The following is a 20,694-nucleotide window of genomic DNA, read 5'->3' on the forward strand; positions in this document are numbered from 1 at the left end:
CAACAGTCAAGGTTTCCAACAGAACCCTTCATGTATGTACCTAGGTACAGTAACCAACCTGCACAGCCCACCGCGGTAACTGTTGGCTCTTCACGGATCAACAACTGGCCAACAGAACCCATCAAATCCCTTTCCCTCGCCCTGAACATGGGGAGGAGTGCCGCTGAATGTGAAAAGACTCTTCGCACACTAAGTACACATGTCGCCCAACTGCGCCAGTTCTTCTGCCCAACAACAACTCAATCAATCAAGCAATTGCTTGCCCACACAGATCACGAATCAACACTTTCCGCCTTCCTAGAACCACAATAGTTGCGTAACAGGCAAGTCGAGGCCCCCATCCAAGGCACGCAACACATCACAAAGCACGCCCAGCAGCTCTTCCAACCGTTCGCCCGAAGCAACCTCGCTACGACAAAACATGTTCACCCGGAGTAATTGGCGGGCGTCATCACCACCATCCTCATCTTCCACGATACTGGACGCCAGCCAGATGCTCCGCCCCGGCAGTGATACAGGCGACCAGGCATCCACATAGGCATCCAACGCGCCACAGCGCATGCGGAACTGGTTGGGAGCGTACTGGTGGTGCACAACGGAGCCGAACTCGATATTAGCCGGGTTCTCCCAAGACGTGCAGCGGGCCGCCACGACGCTAAGGGGCACCGTCTCGAAGTCGACCGACGCGGCGTGCTGGTCCTGGACGCGGCGCATCAACGCTGCCACGGAGGAGGGGTCGCCCTGGTTTGACAGTTGCACGCGCACAGGCGACAGGTTGAGACAGGGCCCCACGACGGCGGCCAGGCTGGGGTCGCCATTGCGTCCGCTCACGAGCTGGCCAAACACGACGTCGCCCTGGCCCTGCAGTACCCGGCTTTGGGCGAGCGCCCAGGCGGTTTTGACTACGGTGGCGTCGGTGATAGCCGGTGGCGGCGTAGGTCGTCGCACACTGGCCGTGACTTCGACCAAGGTTGAGGCTGTCGGAGGGTGAGGGTCGACGACCAGGCCTGGCTCTAATAAATTCGTCATCGAGGCGCCGTGCAGAAGGCCTCGCCAGTGCGCCAGTGCCCCTTCTGTGGCGTTGCGTGATAGGCAATAGCGCGTATAGGCTGCAAAGGACATGGCCGCCGTGCCCATGTCACGTTTCTCGTAGAGCCCCAGCAGGTCGTTCATGAGCACGGGAATTGACAGGCCGTCGTACAGGGCATGCGACAGTCGCAGCACGAGTACATGGTGCTCGCGGTGCCGCCGAACCAGTGTCATGCGCAGCGGCGGTGATCCGTACGTTAGTTTCTGGGAATTCGCGTCCTTGCGGCTATGGGCCACGACAAATGCCATCAAGTCCACCTCATCCGTCTCGAGGTTCTCCACAACGGCTACTGACGCAGGCAGTCGCCGTAGGACCACCTGTAACGTCCTGCCATCACTGTGCAGCACAAAGGCGGTGCGCAGGATCGCGTGGCGCTGAACCAACTCGGGGCACGCCCGCTTCATCTGCGTTGTGTCCAGGGGTCCCCTGAGCTCCAGGAACCAGTAGTTCTGCGGCCTGGAGGTGGAAAACGTTTGCAGATCCAGAGCAGGCAATACGTCTTCCACGTCTTGTTCCTGGAAGCCCAAGTCTTGCCAGGGCAAGGAACCCAAAAGCTGGGCGTCCAGGGCTTCTTCCGTGCGGCCGCCGTTGATGACGTCCTCCTTGTCTAGGGGCAAGCCATTCTTAAAGTCGGACTGAGACGGCGATGCCCCCCTCGCCAGCTCCGCGAGAGCCGTGGAAAGTAGTATCTGTCTCACAGTTATTGACAAGCCCTCTCGTCGGGCAAAAGACACCAGTTGCATGGCCTTGATCGAGTCTCCTCCAACGCGGAAAAAGTCGCTGCCAATGTCGATAGTACTAGGAACGAGACCCAGCACATCAGCACAGAGCCTTTGGATCTGCTTTTCTGTATCTGACAGGGACCGCGGAAGATTCTTCTGGGCATCGCCATCACCATGCCCTGGATGCTCCCTCGACGAGGCGGTGGTGGTGAATGAAAGGTGCCTGAGTTTTGTCCTGTCGACCTTGCCTGATCGGCTCAGGGGAATGCGATTGACAACAAGGAACCGTGTCGGCACCATGTATGAGGGCAGCCACTCACGAAGATGGATTGTAGCATCGCGGATGCTGGACAAGAAATTAGGACTCGATTCCAGGATGCGACATTCAGTGTCGAGGTCATCGCAAGCCCCGTCTCCCGGGCCCCGTTGTATGAAGGCCGTCAGAGTCTGTTGTTGTGACAAGGGCGGTGGCTGCTGGACTAGTGCCACAGCCACGCTCTGCGAATCTGAGAAGAGCCGGCCGAGATGAGACTCGATCTCGCCGAGCTCCACACGCTGGCCGTTGATCTTGGCTTGAGTATCATGGCGGCCGATGTAGCGTAATGCACCGCTGGGGAGGTACTGAACCAAGTCGCCGGTGCGGTATAGCCTGCTCGCAATCGCGTGGGGTCCGCGGAACCGCTGTAGCCAGGCCGGCGGTGTAATGAATCCCTGGCGGGTCAACTCCTCCTCCTTCAGATACCCCCGCCCTACGACGGGGCCCTCGACGAGGAGTTCACCGACGGCCCCGATGGGAAGCAGCCGGTCCGGGTTCTCGACATCGGCGACCCAACAAACAGCACCACTGGCCGTTCCAATACTCTCGGGGTACAAAGCAACCTGGTCGTTGACGACGCAGTCCACCGAGCACTCGGCGGGCCCGTAAGCGTTGATGAGATGGACGGCGGGCGCCCACGTCCGCACGTTATCGTCCTGGAGGACCTCGCCACTGAGCACGAGGGTATCGATGCCTGGGACGTGCGACGGCTGGAGCGTGCGTGCGACCGAGGGCGTGATGTGCATCCAGTTGGCCTCAAGACGCGCAACGGCGGCCGGTATGTCGTTGAGCCTGTCGGCCTCGGAGGGCACGCAGACACAGCCGCCGGCCATGAGGGTGGTGAGATAATCGCTGACGCTGACGTCGAAGGAATGCGAGGCGAATTGGAACACGCGAGCTTGTGAGGAGACGCCGAGGCGTTTCTGGAGGGACCGGCCGCTGGTCGCGTAGTGCGTGTGTTCGATGACGACCCCCTTTGGTTTACCCGTGGAGCCCGATGTGAAGACGGCGTAAGCTGCATGGCCCGGCTCCGCCTGATCTGTGAGGAGGCCTGGCGTCGGTGTTGGCCACTGCTCAGACTTGGAGTGGGAAACAGTCGCCACCGCTCGGGGCCCCAACTTGGCCACCCTATCGTGGTCGGTAGGTGAGCAGACGATGACCTTGCAGCCCAGCGTTTCGCAGATGGACTGCAGGCGCAGGTCAGGCAGGGCTGGGTCGAGCAGCACGAAGGCGCCGCCGGCACGCAAGACTGCCAACAAAGCGACGCCTACCCACAGCGACTTGTCGAGAATGATGGGCACGAAGACGTCCGGCCCCTGAACCCCGAGCGCCTGCAGATGCAGGGCAAAAGCCGCTGATAGCATGTCCAGCTCGCGGTAGGTGACGGCCCCGTCCCACGCGCATATGGCCTGGGCCTCGGATCGCGTCCGGCATTGCTCCAGTATATCCTGGTGAACACAGGCCTGCTCTGCTTGCGGGAGATGCCCGTTCCACGCGTGGATCTGCTCGCGATCCTCGTCGCTTAGCGTCTCACAGTCCGCGACCGTGGCGAGGGGATTGTCGGCCATATGCAAGATGGTCTGTACCAAAAGTCCGCAGAGCGCAGACCCTTGCTGGGGATCGAGATAGGTGTCCCAGAAACTGAGAGACAGGCTGATGTCTTTGTCCGCCTCGACGTTGAGAACTAGACCATACTAAAATGCAATGCCTTATTAGCCAAGTTCACAGTCCTCATAAAACAAAACACGAAACAAATCCCTACCTCAGTTGGATCGTCGATGTCGAGAGTCTCTAACCTCGCAGTGTGGCCGCTGTCCGCATCATCACCTGCACCGGAACGAACCTGGTACGATATGATGGAATTAAAAAGAACATCACCGCGGAGGCCCAGATCATGCTGGATCCTCGCCATAGAACAATGCTGGTTCTCCAATCCGCGAACAAAGCTTTCTTGATTCCTTTCCAGCAACGCCCCGACGCGAAGACTTTCGTCGTCCACCCGAAGGCGGCAAACCAGCATGTTGATAAAGAGTCCCACGGCATCCTCGACCCCGGGGAGGGCAATATCTCGCCCGGATGCCAGGTATCCGAAACAGACGTCGTCGGAGCCCACGTAGCATCGCAGCACAAGCGCCCATGCCACTTGGATGACGTTGAAAGGCGTGGTCCCATATTCTTCACAGAGCCGTTGTAGACGGCCGGAAGGAATCCGCCGAGTGGCGAAATGCAACTGGCCCTGTCCCCCTCGGGACGATGGGCCGCTGCTCAGCTTGGGAAATCGGCAGGGCGTGGCATCATGCAGGTACTCCCGCCAATAGCGGCCGGTATCTTCCTCCCTAGGGGCCTCGTCGGTTACATATGAAATGTACTCGCCATATTGCAGAGGTTCGGGGCCGCCGTTGAGAGCGCCCCCGTTGACCGCCGCGGCGAGCTCGGCGCCCAGGAGCTGGAGCGAGCGGCCGTCGACTAGGGCGTGGCTGATGGTGAGGGCGCATTCAAAGTCGCCGGCATCCGAAGTCTGGGTTACTGCGAATGACCAAGGGAGAGGTCCCTGCCTTTTTACCGGTGGGCTAGAGAAGCTTGTGGTGGTCATGTTTCCGGTAATGTTGTCGCCCTCGAGCACGATCTGGTCGTAGGAACGATGGCGGGAGGGGCTTTCGATGATGATGGTGCGCAGTGCTGCGTACTTGGCCACCACTAACTCCCAGGCCGCCTCGATGCGGCCAGCAGTTAGGGGGTTGTCGATGTCGTGGCTCGTCATCTTCCACCTTGTAGTGGTTTCGTACAGCGCTTCGTTTCTTGCCTGGCTCAGTAGTATCCCCTGCTGCATGTGTGAGCATGGGTATGCGTCCTGCAGACATGACGGCGCGATGCTCAGGTCAGCGGCGTGCTGCAAAAGCATCTCCATCTCCTGCTGCGTCAGTCCGAGCCGTGGGAAGTCACCGGATGTAATTTGACGAGGTGCGCGTGAGAGCTCCTCTGCGATTGCACCCAGGAGAGCTTGACAGGTCGTCAGCCATTCGCCGACCAAGTTTTGATGAAGGCAGTTCCGGTTGTAGACGAATTCGAATTGCATGCTGCCGGCGGAAACCCAGGCTTCTATGACGAAGAAGGCGTCCCTCGGCATCTGGGGGTCGGTGCTGATGCTAAGACCATCAAACCTTGAGGTACTTTGCAGAATATTCCCCTCTCTCTCCAGGCTGCGGTATGCCCCATGGTAGTTGAGCAGTATCTCGACAGGTCTCTTCAGATCAAGCAAACGGTGACCTTCTGGGTGCAGGTGGCGAGCGGCGAAGTAGCTCCAGCCATTCGCCGGTGTTTGACGTAGAGCGTCCTTGGTTCGTCGAACCACATCGACCAAGCCCGTGTCTGACGCAACGGGAACGAGGACTGGGAAAAGTGTGGTGAACCAGCCGACCGTTTCGGAAACATCGATAGATCTGCTCCATGACTCTCTGCCATGGCCTTCCTGATGGATGATAGGTGGTCGGCGTCCTGGGAAGACCTGGGCAAAGGACAGAAGAATGGCGGCATGGATAAGTTCTATAGGCTTTGTCCGCAGAGCCTCGTTGGCCGACCCGAGAAGAAGCGTGGTGGTGTTGGGGTCCAGTGTAAAGCTGGCTGAGATGGCTTCGGCGTGGGTGTTGGTGGTTTGTGGGCAACCCCAGAAGCCCTCGACGTCAGGCTCAAAGTCGTCGAGGTTCTCCAACGACGGCAGCGCCTCCAGAGGCTTCAAATTTGTGCGGACGTGTCCCGACTGCGCATGGCACCAGCTCGGGAAGGACAGACAATGCAGTGGCGGGAGTGACTCGCCCCCCAGTAACGCTTCGAGATCGCTCATGATGACTCGCCATGAGACAAGATCCACCGCAAGATGGTGGGCGATAAGCGAGAGATACTGGCGACCATCGAGAAGGATGTGGTCCACTGCCAGCATTGGGCCGTTTTGGAAATCCACTGCCGCCTGGCTCTCCTCGAGGTGATGTTGTAGTTCTGCGCTGGATACGCTTGCGCTGTGGTAGCGGTAGCGGAACGACTGATCGATCCTGTCGATGATTGTTTGCATCCATAAGCCTGCGTCGCTCCGACGGAACGAGGCACGCAGCATGGCATGTCGCCTCACCATCATGGATATGGCCGTCTCTATGGGCTGCTGCGTGGAGCTCTGAAGTTCGACCACGAAGCTTTGATTGTAGCGAAGTCGGCCTTCGGGGACACGGTCAAAAAAAGCCTGCTGGATCGGAGACAGGCCAAATGGCACTCCGACTTCTTCTTCTTCCTCGTCTTTGACTACACTGGCCCCGGTTCCGACTCTCTTGGCCCGCCGTGCCATTTGATGGATGGTCTTGTGTCGGAAAATGTCGGGCATGGTGATGGTCAGGCCCTGGTGGCGGCAGCGTGTCACGAGCTCCATGGCACCAATCGAGTCACCACCGAGATGGAAGAAATTATCGTTGATGCCGAGCTCTTCTGGTTTCATGTTGAGGACATGGGCCACGCATTCCACGAGCGATGCCTCCAGATCGTTGGCTGGACGCGGTTTATCAACCGAGGGCGCCATGGCCTCGGCGTCGTACGCCTGGAGGAGCGCGTCTAATGTCATTTTGGCCGCTAAAGCTCGGAGACACTTGCGGTCCAGCTTGCCCGTGGGGCCCAGGGGAACCCATAGGAGAGGTAGGAATGCTGTGGGGACCATGAAACGGGGCAGCGTCGCTCGCAACCGTGTCTGAATGTTGAGGGCGATTCTCTGGAAGGCCGCTGTCGCTGGCATGAGGACATTGTCATTGTCTTTGGCTTGGGTCTGGGGAACTCCCCGGTTGTTTCCATCGTCCGGCGCGTAGACGAAGGCAGCCAGTATAGGCCTCGCGCCACCGCCGGCTGGCTTAATCAGGTCGACAACGGCGTCAGCATGCTTCGGTAGACATTGTCGCACATGGAAAGCCACCTCATCGAGCTCCAGGCGCTGGCCGCGCAATTTGACCTGTGTGTCCTTCCGGCCCATGTGCACCATGGTGCCGTCGGGTTGGTAGCGGGCCAGGTCACCCGTCTTGTAGAAGCGGTGCGAAGCTGCGGGCCGGAGGCGAGCAATCCAGGCTGGAGGCTGAACAAAGGAGGCCTCGGTCTGTTCGGGCCGGCGCAGGTAGCCGCTACTCACGGCTGGACCCTCGAGGAGGATCTCGCCGACGGCCCCCACGGGGAGGAGCGTCTGGTGGTCGGCGGGATCGACGATCCAGCATACCGCGCCCGTGCCGAAGCCAATGTCAGGCGGGCCCGGCCTGGCTGTCACATCTGGTTGCACCATGCACCAGGAGCCACACTCGGCAGGCCCGTAGGTGTTGACCAGGCGGGCGTGTCCCCGCCATTGGGCCTTGTCGATGGCGGCCATAGGCTCTCCGCCCATGTTCACGGTCCGCAACGCAGGGACATGGGATGGGTTGATCAACCGGGCGACCGAGGGGGTGAGCTCAACCCAGTTGGCACCCACGTCCTGGATTGCCTGTTCGATGTCGTGTAGCTGGGCGGCCGAGGGGATGCACACGCAACCGCCCTGGGTGAGGGTCAGCAGATGATCGCTGACGCCGAGGTCAAACGCGTAGTTGGAGAACTGGAACGTCCGTGTGTTCCGGTCGACGCCCATCGGCCCCTTGTTTGCCTCCAGCGTCGAACAGCACGATGCATGGTCCATGACGACTCCTTTGGGCTTACCCGTAGAGCCCGAGGTGAACACGGCGTATGCAGGGTCGGACGGCTGGACACGGACCGCAGGAGGGGGCTGGGTAGGCCACGTAGTCTCGCTCGTGGGGCCGACGACAATCGTGTGTACGGACAGGTGCTGCAAGACGTCTTGGTGGGTGACCGAGGCGAGCACAAGTGTAGGCTGTGCGTCGGCGCAGATGTCTTCTAGGCGGCGGACCGGGGTTGTCGGGTCCATGAGGATGAAGGCCGCCCCGGCTCGCATGACAGCCATAATGGCCACGACGGTCCACTTGGACTTTTCAAACACCAGCGGGATATACGTCTCGGGTTGTGCTCCGAGCGCCACGAGATGACCTGCAAGCCGACCGGATAGATGGTCCAGCTCTCCGTATGTCAAGTCGCCGTCCCAAGAATGGACGGCTCGTGAGGAGGCACTATCTCGGAAGTGCTCTTCAACAAGATGGTGTACGCAGCGCTCATGCCTCGGCGGCGTATTCGAATTCCACTGCTTGATAAGGTTCGCGTCCTTGGGACTCAGGAGGCTGGCTTGCGCAACGGTGGCCCGAGGCTGCGTTACTACAGTATTGATCGCTTCTCGGAAAGTGTGGATGATTTGGTCGGCTTGTTCGGACGACAAGCACTCACCCTCCCAATAGCCGATGGAGAGCGCGACAGTTTGCATATTCACCAAGGCATGCAAGGAGAGTGCGTATTCGGTGGGATCGGCCCCTCCCTCGCTGGTGAAGACCATGGGTAGATCAGACGAGTCTTGGGGCGGAGTGCTATCTTGCACGGATATGCTAGAGTTGAACAGTTCAGCCGTGTCAACGGCAATAGCGTGACCAATCTCGGCCAGGGAACAATTCTGGTAGTTGAGATTGTCTAGCGTGTCATCCTGCACCGTCCGGAGGACGTCCAGGAGTCTCGACTCGGCAGGCAATTGAACACAGCCGATCAGGACATTGATGAATGGACCAACGGTTTCTGCCGCTCCTGGGACAGGGACGTCGCGCCCAGACGTCGTGTAGGCAAAGCAAGCCCCGTCAGACTGGGTATAGGCTCGGAGGACCAGAGCCCAGGCGACGTATATGATGGTCGAGACATTTAACTGGTGCCGAGCACAGAATTGGTGGATGAGCGATGCGTCCTCAAGCTCAGTATCGACACTTCTCAGCACTCGCTTGCTCTTATCGAGGGAGGTGTCCTCCAGACTGCCGCAGATCTTTGGGAACAAGGAGGGCGAAACCCCCGAGAGCTTCTCTTTCCAATGGGCGACTATGGTATCGGACGGCGTTGACTGAAGATATTCGACATAGCCACGGTAACGAGGTCCACCTCCGATCGGACCGACGCCAGCGTATACGCGCTGGACCTCTCTCGCCACAATACTGATGGAGGCTCCGTCGATCAAGGCATGGTTCACTTGCAGCTCGCAGAAGGTGTTCACCGTGTCGCCCGTTTTCTTCGCCTGGCACAAAACCACATGCCAGGCCTCATGCTCATGTCGTGATTGGACGTTGCGAATCAGGCTGGCAGGGTCGCCCCCATCATCACATTGTATCTCGGTGATGTTGTTGGGCGTTGACCTTAGGACGGCCTGGCTATAGAAGCCGTCGCGGGCGCTGCCCTGCTGCGCGAACACGGTTCTGAAAACGGCGTGTCGCTGCAAGATAGTTTCCCATGCCTTTCGGAGGCGAGGCAGATCTATTGTTGCTCTTCGGGTCGCATGAAGCCTCCAGGAGAATCGAGGCCGGTAGAGAAGGCCATTCTTGGATTGGCTCAGGAGTATTCCGCGCTGGACCGGCGCGCAAGGGTATGCGTCCTCGATGGTGATGGGACCTTCGCTGCCCTGTGACCTAGCTAGGCCCTCCACCTCGGCTACGAAGCTGTCGAGGGTTTCGTACGTGAGCTGGAGAAGGGGAAAGTCGCTCAGGGTGTAGGCAGGTGCTCTGGAGGCCAGTTCAGTCGCCGCTGAAGCGAGGGACTTCTGGTACTTGCTGAGCCACTCGGCCATCAACTCATCCTTGTGCGTTTGTCCATTGTACATGAGGGCAACAACGAGCTCGCCCTGGTCCACACGACAGGAAACTTCAATGGGGGCCAATGCGATCTGCACAGGTGGCTTATGGTCTTGCTGGTCTCCCCACGCCCCGAAGCTCAGGGCTACACTGACAGATCCTGAGGCGGACCCCTGATCGGCATCGGCTTGATTCATTCGAGGTAGCCTTCGACCGTCCTTGGCGAGACGGACCAGATCGACCAGGTTGTGACGATGGTTTGCGTCGGGCTGTACGGCTGAGAAGGTATCGAAACAACCAACAGCGTGTGAAAGGCCCAACGAGGCGTCCCCAAGATCACGGCCGTCGCCTTGGGCGCATATGGTGGGATAAGTTTCAAGTGCCCCGAACGTCTGGAAGAAGGAGTGATGGAGGGCGGCGTGCAGAATGTCCAGAGGCTGTGTTGAAAAGGCACGATTGGCATCCCCCCTGATTAGGTGGTTGGTTGGCACGTCGAGGCGGACTTCTCGGCATGTGCGAGCCACGGCTCCGTTCATGTTAATACCATTTTCTGTGATCCTAGAGTCACAATTTGGATTCATGTTGGGACTGAGATGAACCTTGTTGCGCGGCAGGCTGCACCAGGTTTGGAAAGTTGCCGGTGCTGGGTCTTGAACGGCGGTCGGGATATCCTGCTCGAGCATGGCAACCATGTCGTCGGCCAAGATGCTGCAAGAGGCCCCATCCGCGACTAGTGGATGACAGAAGAAGACGATACAGTTGCCATTGTTTAAATCCCCACCTGACTGGGACTGGAGCAGACAAGCCTCGAGAAGAGGGCCCTTGCTAAAGTCGAGCTTGCTAGGTCCTCGCTGCCGCTCGAGATCAAGGTCGCCCTTGTTCGCAATTGGGACGGATTGCACGCGCAAGCGGTATGAAGCTCCAATCTCGGAGGTGACGCGCTGTTGCCATATGCCTTGACCCGGGCCCACGGGTTCAAATCTGGCGCGTAACATGGCATGGCGGCTAACCAGGACCCGCATGGCGCGGTCGAGCCAGTCTGCATCCAGATCTGGCCGGTTACTTTTGACAACAAAGCTGCGGTAGTGTTTTGCGCCGTTGGTTGAAAGGCAGCTCGCAAGCAGAGATCGCTGTGCCTTGGACAAGGGGAAGGCGTGGCCCTCATGGCCATCGTAATCAACCGCAATCTTGCTGTGCTGAGCCATCTTCTGGAGCGTTGGGTGTTGGAAGATGTTCTGCATCGTGATGACAATCCCCGCCGCGTAGCAGTCAGCGACGAGGCGCATGCCCGACATGGAATCACCGCCCAGGTGGAAAAAGCTCTCGTGGATGCCGATGGTGTCGGCCGGGATCCCCAAGACCCGGCTCCATGCCTCCCGCAGCCTGCGCTCGGCGTCAGTAGTTGGCGCCTGCTTGGCCACTGCCGTCGAGAGACCTGTGGCGAGGTATTGCGAGACGTCGTCCCGGCTCAGTTCAGCCACCCGTCGTCGGAGCAGGCGGCGGTCGGTCTTGCCTGTGCTGGCCATGGGCACCCAAGCCAAAGGGAGGAACAGGGTAGGTACCATGTGCTTGGGTAGCTGCGTCTGAAGGTATGTCTGGCATTGTGCTACCTTAGCGGCGAAGACCCCGGTAGGAGCAGCTAGGACATCCGAGGACGGATGCGCCGCAGCGTTGCTGTTGGAGTGGGAAGCGGCGTCGGACTCCTTGATGAAGGCTGCCAGCACCTTGCGGGACGGCTCGGTGCCACCACCAACCTCGACCACATCCGCCACAACGCGTTCGGCGCCCTCGAAACTACCGGCGATGTGATGCTGGATCTCCCCAGGCTCCATGCGCTGGCCCCGCAGCTTGACCTGCGTGTCCTTGCGGCGCACGTAGCGGATGGAGCCGTCATGGCAGTAATGCGCGAGGTCACCCGTCTTGTATAACCGGAAGGGGCCTGGGCCTGGACGCTGCAGCGCCCAGACGGGATCCTGTACGAAGACTGAGGCCGTCAGAGCGGCGTCGTTCATATAGCCCCGGCCGAGGATGGGCCCTTCGATGAGAAGCTCTCCAATGGCGCCGACAGGCATCAGCTTGTCCATGTCATCCGCATCAACGATCCAGCACACGCAGGCACTCTCTCGTCCAATGTTCCTAGGGTCGCCAGCAAGGTCCGGGTTGACCATGGCCAAGACCGAGCACTCGGTAGGCCCGTACGTCTCGCGCAGCGACACCCGCCCGCGCCACGTCTTGACGTCGTCGTGCGAAGGTGTCTCTCCAATGAGCACCACAGTCTGCAACGACGGTACCTGCTCGGGCTTGAGTAGTCGTACCACGGGTGGCGTCGTCTGGATCCACGTCGCGCCGTACTGCCGGATCGCCCCTGCCAGCCCGTCGATCCGCTGGCTCTCTGAGGGGATGCAGGCGCACCCGCCTGCCATGAAGGTCCCCAGTTGATCCATAATACTAACGTCCCACGTGTAGGCCGAAAATTGGAGCACCCTCGTTGTACTGTCTATAGCCAGGAGGCGGTGTTGAGACCGGGCGCTGGCGCAGAAGGACGCATGCTCGATAAGCACGCCTTTGGGTTTACCCATCGACCCCGAGGTGAAGACGGCATACGCGAGGGTCTCAGGTCGCGCCGCATCAAGGCACTCGCCGACCTCGCTGGTCGATATCGTGGCCCAGTCGTCTTCCTGGTTGTCGCCAACCTGAATTGTATGGCGAACAGACGGCAAGGCATGGTCTAAAGCCGGGGAAGTAATCAGGACCAAGCAGGCAGTCTCGTCACAGATAACCTGTTTATGTGCCAGTGGGAGAGACGGGTCCAGCAGCGTGAAGGCACCACCAGCCTGTAGCACGGCCAACATTGCCACGGCCGTCCATCGACTTTTGGCTAGATGGATCGCCACCAAGACCTCGCTTCGAACGCCCCTCCGAACCAGAACCCCGGCGAGGAGTGAAGCCAGGCGGCCCAGTTCTCCGTAGCTAAAGTTCCCATCCCACGCGCAGACGGCAGGCGCCAAGGGGGTGGCATGAACGAAGTGCGAAATGGCGTCGTGGATGCACTCTTCTTTAGCCTCAGGAACCACCTCGTTGCGCGAATGCAACCACTTAAGGTGATCGGGGCCTACGAGGCCGATATCTCGAAGGTGAGTGTTTTCCTGGCGAACTGCACCCAGCAAGGCGGCCTCGAAAGCCTCTGCAAGATGTGCTACTACAGTCCGAGGGAACGACTGCTCGTAGTACCACAGGGCGTAGTCCATGCTATCTTTGGACAGGCTGATGTTCAGCGTGAGGTCGTACTATCACGCACACAATAATTGTCAGTATGTTGCTTGCCACGCATGTCCAGTGCACCCGGCACTGGGAGCATCACATCACCGGGCTTAGAATTGGGACGGCTTACCTCTGTCGGGTCGTCACCTATAGTTGGACGCATAGACAGGCCCGAAGGCGCATTTTGCACTCCTCCTTTGTCCTCTGTCCTAGTTTGGAGGGACACGATGGTGTTAAACAGCCCCCGACCCGTCACGCCCAGTTCGTGGAAAACCTCGACGAGGGTCGTGTGCTGATGGTCCATCCCCTCAAGGAAGTCCGAATGGATCGATTGGGTCATCTCGGCAATGGGTTTGTTTCCCTCCTCCAAGTCTACCCTGCAAACCACCATGTTGATAAAGGGCCCGACGATCTGCTCTACGTCGGGGACCGGCACATTGCGGCCACTGACCAAGTACCCGAAGCAGGGCGCCGCAGCCCCGGTGTAGGCTTTCAGAACCAGCGCCCATGCAAGTTGGACGAGATTGAAGACGGTGACGTTGTGCTTTTCGCAGAAGGCGCGCAGCTCTACGAGGCTGGGGAGGGCCCGGAAGACGTACTTGACACCAGTATCAAGTTGAACTTCTCCCGTGTCGCGGCTGATAGTGGGCACCATGCAGGGTTCTGCTTCAGCGAGATAGTCGGCCCAGTAGCGAGTGGAGGCGCCACGCGGGAGCGTCTGCACGTAGGCGCCGTAGTCTCTTAGGCCAGCTGCTAGCGACGGGAGGCGCTGACCGTCGTAAGCTGCGGCGATCTGCTGCTGGATCAGGCCGACCGAGACGCCGTCCACGAGGGCATGGAGAACTTGGAACTCGCACACCAGGCCACCACCATCATCACCATCCCCCTTGTTGTCAGTGCTGATTACAAGGTGCCAGGGGCAAGTCGGCGTGATGGGCCCGACGTCCTCGTCCTCGGCCATGGGTGGAGTTGATGGGCCATGCGCTTCGAGGACGACCACCTTGCCTACACGCGGCGTACCGGCCCACCGCAGAACGACTTGGTCCCAGCCCTGGCCTGTATGGCTTTCCAGAAACAGGGTACGCAGGGCCGGGTTCCGCTGAACCACTTGGTGCCACGCCTCGATAAAGCGATGGCGATCGACACCTCCCGGGGCCCTAAGCTCCCAGGTCGTGCCTGTCACGTAATGGGCCGCGTTCTTGGCCTGGCTGAGCAGCATGCCTTGTTGAATGCCAGTGCAGGGATAAGCGTCCTCGATCTCGACCGGGGCGCTGCTGCTGCCGCCGACGTTGACAACGGCGGCTACCTGCTTGAGCATCTGGTCTAGACCACGGTAGTCCACGTCCAGAAGAGGGACGTCGGTGAGCGTGGGCTGCTTTGGGAGGGAGGGTAGGATGTGGCAGGCATCCTCCAGCGCGGCCTGGAGGGCCGTGGTCCATTCTGCCACCCGGCCCGAAGGGATATGTTGATGGTAGGTTATGCGCACATGCAATTGACCCTTCTTGACTACCCCTGAAACTTCGAAGAGCTCTGAACGGGGTGTGTGAGCCGCCGCGTCGAGGTGCGTGAATTGGTTTTCGTGCCATTGAAACAGGGCATTCTCATCCTCCAACTCATGAAAAGACCCCGCGAAGTTCATCACAATCTCTAGAGGTAGTGCTAGGCCTTGAGCGCCCTCAGGATGCAGGAGCTGGGCGGCGAAGTACTCCCACCCATTGCGTGGCATTTGGCGGCGCCCGTCTTTGGTGCGTCTGACTGCCTCGACAAGGCTCTGCCCAAGCTGTACCGCCGCCGGTGTGGGCCAGATGGTTGTGAACCAGCCGACCGTCCGCGATAGGTCGATGGATGCGTCCCATGCTTCTCTGCCATGGCCTTCGTTGTGGACGACAGGAGGTGCCCGGTCAGGGAACGCCTGTATGAAGGAAAAGAGGAGGGCCGCCTGGAGGATTTCGACCGGTCTCGTTTGGAACGCGCTGTTGGCATTCTTTAGGAAAGCCAGTGTCGCTGCAGGGGTCAGGCTGAAGCTGGTACTCACAGCGTCTGCGTAAGTGTTTGTAGTCGCTTTGTCCTCCAAGCTCCAGTAACGCAGAAAGTCTGCCGCGGGCAGAGACCCTTGATTGTCTCCAGACCCAAGGATGGTGCTCGTGCTTGTGCTTGTCAACGGGGGCTGCAGCCGTTCGCGGACGTATTGTTCCTGAAGATGACACCATGTCTGGAAGGACAAGGAAGCAGACGCAGAATCCTTGCCGAGAAGAAGTTGCTCCATATCCGCGAGAATGACGCGCCAGGCCACATGGTCTACCACCAGGTGGTGCGCCACCAACAACAAACACTGCCCTTGGTCCTCGATGTCGAAAAGGCGGACGGAGAACAAAAGCCCCTTTTCGATGTCCAAGCTCCGCTGCGTCTCCAGCACCCTCTCTTCGACAGCCGCGAGGTTGGGCACACTGGATACCTGGAACAGAGGAGCGTGCGGCGGCTCGGGCAGGATGGTCTGCATCCATTCGCCATCTATCTGCTGGAAACTGCATCGCAACATGCTGTGGCGTAGCAAGAGCACACGGACGGCCGATTCCACATCATCCGGCGCGACACGTTTGGTGAGTGAGACGAAAAGGCTCTGGTTGAAGTGGTTCAAGAGGTCGGGGGGCATGACGGCGAAGAACATCCTTTGGATAGGGGCCAGGGCGAAGGGCACTCCGGGCGTTTCTTCGGGGTGCGATACCACCGCCGGCAACACCGAGATGTTATCCCTGTCCATCTTGGCCCGCGCCGCAAGCTTTTCGAGGGAGGACTGGCTCAGTACATCAGCCACGGTGAGGCGGATGCCTTGGGCGTGTCCGTGGGCCACCAGCGACATAGCACTGATAGAGTCACCGCCAAGCGAAAGAAATCCGTCATCAATGCCAACATCTTCGGGGTCCGCGTTCAAGACCTTGGCACAGAGGAGCACGAGGGCCTGTTGTGTCTCAGTCTCCGGGCCACGCCTGGGTCCCCGGGTGTTAGTGTAGGCCTGCAGGTCCTTCCACGTCCGCTTGTTGCCTAGCGCGCGCAGCGCTTTCCTGTCGACCTTGTCGGAAGTGGACAGTTTGAAGTGGCTCACGGGTAGAAACAAGGCCGGGATCATGGAGGCTGGGACCGCATCCCGGAGTTGTCGCTCCGCTTGACGGACCTCGGCCAGAAACGAGTCGCTCGGTGGCAGGAGTACCATCTCGGCCTCGCCGACATGTCCTTTAGTTTGCCCCTCATGATGGCCGGGCAAGTCCACAAAGGCTGCAAGGAAGGCTTGGTCCCGTAGACCGAGCGGCTTGAGAACCTCAGCAATGACGTTTGTCGCCCGGGGAAAGAGGGGATGGAGATGGCTTTCAACTTCACCCAGCTCGACTCTCTGCCCTCGGACCTTGACCTGATGATCTTTTCGACCGACAAATCGTAGTTGTCCACCGGACAGGAGCTGGACAAGGTCTCCGGTTCGATATACGCGAGGCTTGGTACTATCACTACCACCACTACCACCGGCAGGCTCTGCAGCTCGGAGACGCTGGAGCCATTGCATCGGGGGTAGAAAGGCGGCAGCCGTCCGCTCAGGATCCCTCAAGTAGCCGCGGCCCACAATGGGGCCTTCGATGATCAGCTCGCCCACAACGCCCACGGGCACCAGCCGCTCAACATCATCGGGATCAACAACCCAGCCCGCGCAGCCCGTTGCCACGCCAAGTGCCTGTGGGTGGTCCTCGGCTCTGACGGGAAACTGGACGTTGGTGACGGCCGAGCATTCGGCGGGCCCGTACCCACTCACCAGGCGGCCCTTCCATCGCTCCACGTCGGCGGCCGTCTTGGCCTCCCCGCTCAGCGCCAGTATCTGCAGCCTCGCTGCGATTTCCCTGTCCAGTGTTCTAGCGACGGATGGGACGACCTCCAGGTATGTGGCCTCGGACTCGCGCAAGCAGGCCGCAAAGTTGTTCTTGACGTCCTCTGGCCGTGCGATGTAAATGCTGCCACCCACCATCAAAGGGACAAGATGGTCGGTGACGCCGACGTCGAAGGCGTACGAAGCGAATTGGAAGATGCGCGTCGTTGGGCCGAAAGGGAGGATACGACACACACCAGCGATGCTAGCACAGAACGAGCCGTGCTCAATCAGGACACCTTTTGGCGTTCCTGTTGACCCGCTGGTGAAGACACAGTACAAAAGGCGGCTCGGGTCTGAATCTGACTCGGAAGGAGTAAGCGGTGGCGTGGGCTCCTCGCCAGCAACTGCCGCGTCGGAACAGACCAAGACCACCGCAGTCGGGGCCACGGCAGCAGCCAACGACGCCCGCCCCTCTGAGGCCAGCACAACCTCGGCACCAACGGCTTCACACAGCAAACGCAGACGTGCCGCGGGCTGGTCTGGGTCCAGCAGGAGGAAGGCCGCTCCAGCCCGGAGGGTGCCGAGAATGCCGACGACCGTCCACATGGACTTGTCGAACAGCAAGGGTACGATGGGCTCGTCTTGGCTCTTCGGCGCCCAACGATGTCTCAACGAGGCCGCCACCCGCGCCGACAGGGTTGCGAGCTGCGCGTACGTCAACTCCCCGTCCCACGCTTTGACGGCCACCGCGTCAGGGGTGTTCTTGCAGTGGCGCAAGATCATGTCATGGACACATGTCGGTTCACCGGCCCCAGCATTGTCAACTGGTGGCGAGGGGGGGATCGTGTTCCACCGCGACAAAGCCGCCATGCCCTCTGGACTGATACTCATGGCGTCCCTGACCAGTGGGTAGTTGTTGGTGTTGTTGTTGTTGTTGTTGTTGTTGTTGGCAGCCATCATCCTGATCTGGGACGTAGCGTGCGCGAACTGGAAGAGCATCATTTTCATGACTTCGGGTGCAGTGACGGCTGGGTCGTACGCTACGTTGAATTTGACGGACGAGGACGACAACTCGCAGGTGATGTTGATGGCGTACGACGAGAAGGCCGTGTCATGATTCGCCGACGCGGCGTCTATTTCCAACCCCCCCGACTTTTTGTTTTCAGCGGGCGACTCCATGGCCTCCATCCACTGGATGACGAGTAAGCTCTGGAACTGGCACGCCACAGCCGCCTCGGGGCTAAACGTGCGGATCTGCTGCAGTCCCGCCTGCTCGAAGCGCATCATCTGGGCGCTGCGTGCACGGAGCGTCTCGAGGGCGTCGTGCGTGCGCTGCGCCGGGTCGATCCGCACGCGCAACGGCACCGTCGCGATGGTGGGACCCGTCATGGCCTCGATGCCGGGCACGAGCGCGCTGCGGCCGGCCACCGTGGTGCCGAAGACGACGTCGCCGGACCCGCCGGTGTAGGCGGCGATGACGGTGGCCCATGCCAGGCGCAGCATCGTCGAGGCTGTGAACTGCTGCTGCTGCTCGGTGCCAGAGTGGTGATGATAGTCCAGCGTGTGCTCCAGCACCGAAGTCGCCGATGGGACGTATTGGACGGTGGGCAGCGTGGGGAATGGAGTGCACGAGAGGCCTTGCATCTCGCTTGCCCAGAAGTCAGACACCTCGGCGACGTCCTGTTGGCGTAGGTATGCCACGAAGCCGTTGAATGAAGGGGCCGGTGTAAGTGTCTGGCCGAGGAATGCCGAGTGGAGGTCCTGAAAGAGCAGCGGGAGTGACCAGCCGTCGTAGAGTGCGTGGTGAAGCGTGAGCACCACCATTGCGGCCTGTCCCTCTTCCTGAACCACCGTGGCGCGGCAAAGCACGCCACCGAAAGTCACCGTAAGGTCGCTTATATCGCCACTTTTGTTGGAGTTGGACCACCTCACCCCGGTATTTCTAAGAACGGCTTGATACAGCTCGCCGTCAGTGCCCTGGAACAGCCTAGTGCGCAGGATACCATGTGCCTCCACGGTGGCCTCCCACGCCCGCTTGAGCTTGTCCATGTCACCGTGACCTGTTGCTTTTAGGTTGATATGCGCTTGGTAGGAGCCGGGATTCTTGAGACTCAACGCCAGTAGGCCTGCTTGGAGCGCGGTGGCCGGATATACATCCTCGATGTCGTCGACGGTCACCGAACACGCGTCGGCGGCCCGGCGCCGCACGTCGGAGGCAGCATCCTCCTGGCCATTACCACTCACGAGGCTGAAAGCAGCAACAGGTGACAAAGAGGCCGCTGTAGCAGTCGTGCCCGGGCGCAACTTGGTAGCCAGGCCCGCTAGCGTCGGCTCAGCGAGGACATGGGCCAGTTCCACACGCCAGCCAGCCGATCGAACATGGCCCGTGAAATGTATCGCCGAGATGGAGTGCCCGCCGAGCTGCACAAACCCATCGTTCATCCCGATATCCTCGACCGGCATCCCCAGCACGCGGCCACAGATAGACTGCACCAGCCTCTCCGTGGCCGAGGTCGGGGTCGTCCGTTTGCTCTTTTCTGCTAGCATGTACCGGCGGACGTCGGCCTGTGTAAGGCGCGAGGCCGCTTGTTTCAGTTTCCGGCGATCGGCCTTGCCCGTTGCGGAGAGGGGGATGTGGACGACGGGGAAGAACACGGCCGGTAGCATAGCCGAGGTGACAGTCTCGCGCAGGCGCGCCAGGGTCGTTTCTACGAGGGAGTTGAAGGACTTGGTAGGTGAGACAAACAGCGTACCCACGGGCACGGATTTGACTTCAGCGGCCAGTTGGACGAAAGCCGCGAGCACGGGCACGGATCCCTCATCCGCCGGCGTGAAAACGTCCACTACCACGCCCAGGCCGCCCACAGCGCCAGGAAGCGCAGCCTTGATGCGGTACTCTACCTCGCCCAACTCGATTCTCTGGCCGCGTATCTTGACCTGCGTATCCTTGCGGCCGAGATAGACCAGCGATCCGTCGTCCGGCTGGTACTGAACCAGGTCGCCCGTCTTATAAAAGCGGCGTGCCCCGCGTGTGCCCCCATGCGCTGGCACTGGCAGCTGTCGCACCCACGCCGGATCAAGGATGAACGATGCTCGCGTTTTGGCCTCGTCGTCGAGGTACCCACGCGCCAGGATCGGGCCCTCGACCAGCAGCTCACCTGCCGTTCCCACAGGCGCCAGCTTGTTGTGATCGTCCTTGTCCACGACCCAGATCGCGCAGCCGGTCGGGAAGCCAATGTTGGCGGCGGAGTGGTGGCTCTGGCCCTGGCCCTCGCCCTGGGGGCGGACGGGGGTCAGGATGGTGCAGTTGACGGAGCATTCCGCGGGGCCGTACGCGTTGATCAATCTGACACGGTCAGCCCAGGTGGCCACCGTGCCCGCCGTCATGGCCTCGCCGACGAGGGCCAGTGTGCGCAGGACAGGCACCACGTCGTCGGGTCGGATGAGCTCGGCCATGGATGGTGTCATCATGGCATAGTCGGCCTGCAGCTCCCTAATAGCGCCGCCTAGATCAGGTTGGCTTTGCCATGTGCGGGGGATACATAGGCAACCACCAGCTAGGAGGATAGCCAGGTGGTCGAAGATGGCAACGTCGAATGCGTGGGCTGTCGCTTGCAGAAGCCGCGTTGAGGGCCCTAGGCCCAGCTTATCCTGGATTCCGAAGGCGCTGGCTATCAAGGCGCCGTGTTCGATGACGACGCCTTTAGGAGTCCCCGTCGTGCCGCTGGTGAAAACAA

At 60.3% G+C, this 20,694-nt stretch overlaps 1 protein-coding gene across 1 annotated transcript in view; it reads right to left on the reverse strand.

Moving 5' to 3' along the window:
* Nucleotides 1-297: 297 nt before the first annotated feature.
* Nucleotides 298-20,694, reverse strand: part of F5144DRAFT_595387 (uncharacterized protein) — a gene marked incomplete at both ends in the record, with an annotated part of 29,042 nt that continues 8,645 nt past the window's right edge. Inside the window, 19 exons of the mRNA XM_066790686.1 lie at nt 298-3,822; nt 3,891-6,593; nt 6,627-6,644; nt 6,678-6,875; nt 6,906-6,929; nt 6,972-7,250; nt 7,284-7,334; nt 7,368-7,404; nt 7,435-7,517; nt 7,554-7,625; nt 7,821-12,259; nt 12,293-12,336; nt 12,367-12,743; nt 12,774-13,130; nt 13,235-19,567; nt 19,598-19,639; nt 19,670-19,684; nt 19,715-19,774; nt 19,805-20,608. Of these exons, the coding sequence (XP_066639893.1) occupies nt 298-3,822; nt 3,891-6,593; nt 6,627-6,644; nt 6,678-6,875; nt 6,906-6,929; nt 6,972-7,250; nt 7,284-7,334; nt 7,368-7,404; nt 7,435-7,517; nt 7,554-7,625; nt 7,821-12,259; nt 12,293-12,336; nt 12,367-12,743; nt 12,774-13,130; nt 13,235-19,567; nt 19,598-19,639; nt 19,670-19,684; nt 19,715-19,774; nt 19,805-20,608 (19,461 nt within the window). The remainder of the gene's footprint in view (nt 3,823-3,890; nt 6,594-6,626; nt 6,645-6,677; nt 6,876-6,905; nt 6,930-6,971; nt 7,251-7,283; nt 7,335-7,367; nt 7,405-7,434; nt 7,518-7,553; nt 7,626-7,820; nt 12,260-12,292; nt 12,337-12,366; nt 12,744-12,773; nt 13,131-13,234; nt 19,568-19,597; nt 19,640-19,669; nt 19,685-19,714; nt 19,775-19,804; nt 20,609-20,694) is intronic.

This window comes from Chaetomium tenue (assembly GCF_020726465.1).
Source record: "Chaetomium tenue strain MPI-SDFR-AT-0079 chromosome Unknown F5144scaffold_6, whole genome shotgun sequence".
NCBI lineage: Eukaryota > Fungi > Ascomycota > Sordariomycetes > Sordariales > Chaetomiaceae > Chaetomium > Chaetomium tenue.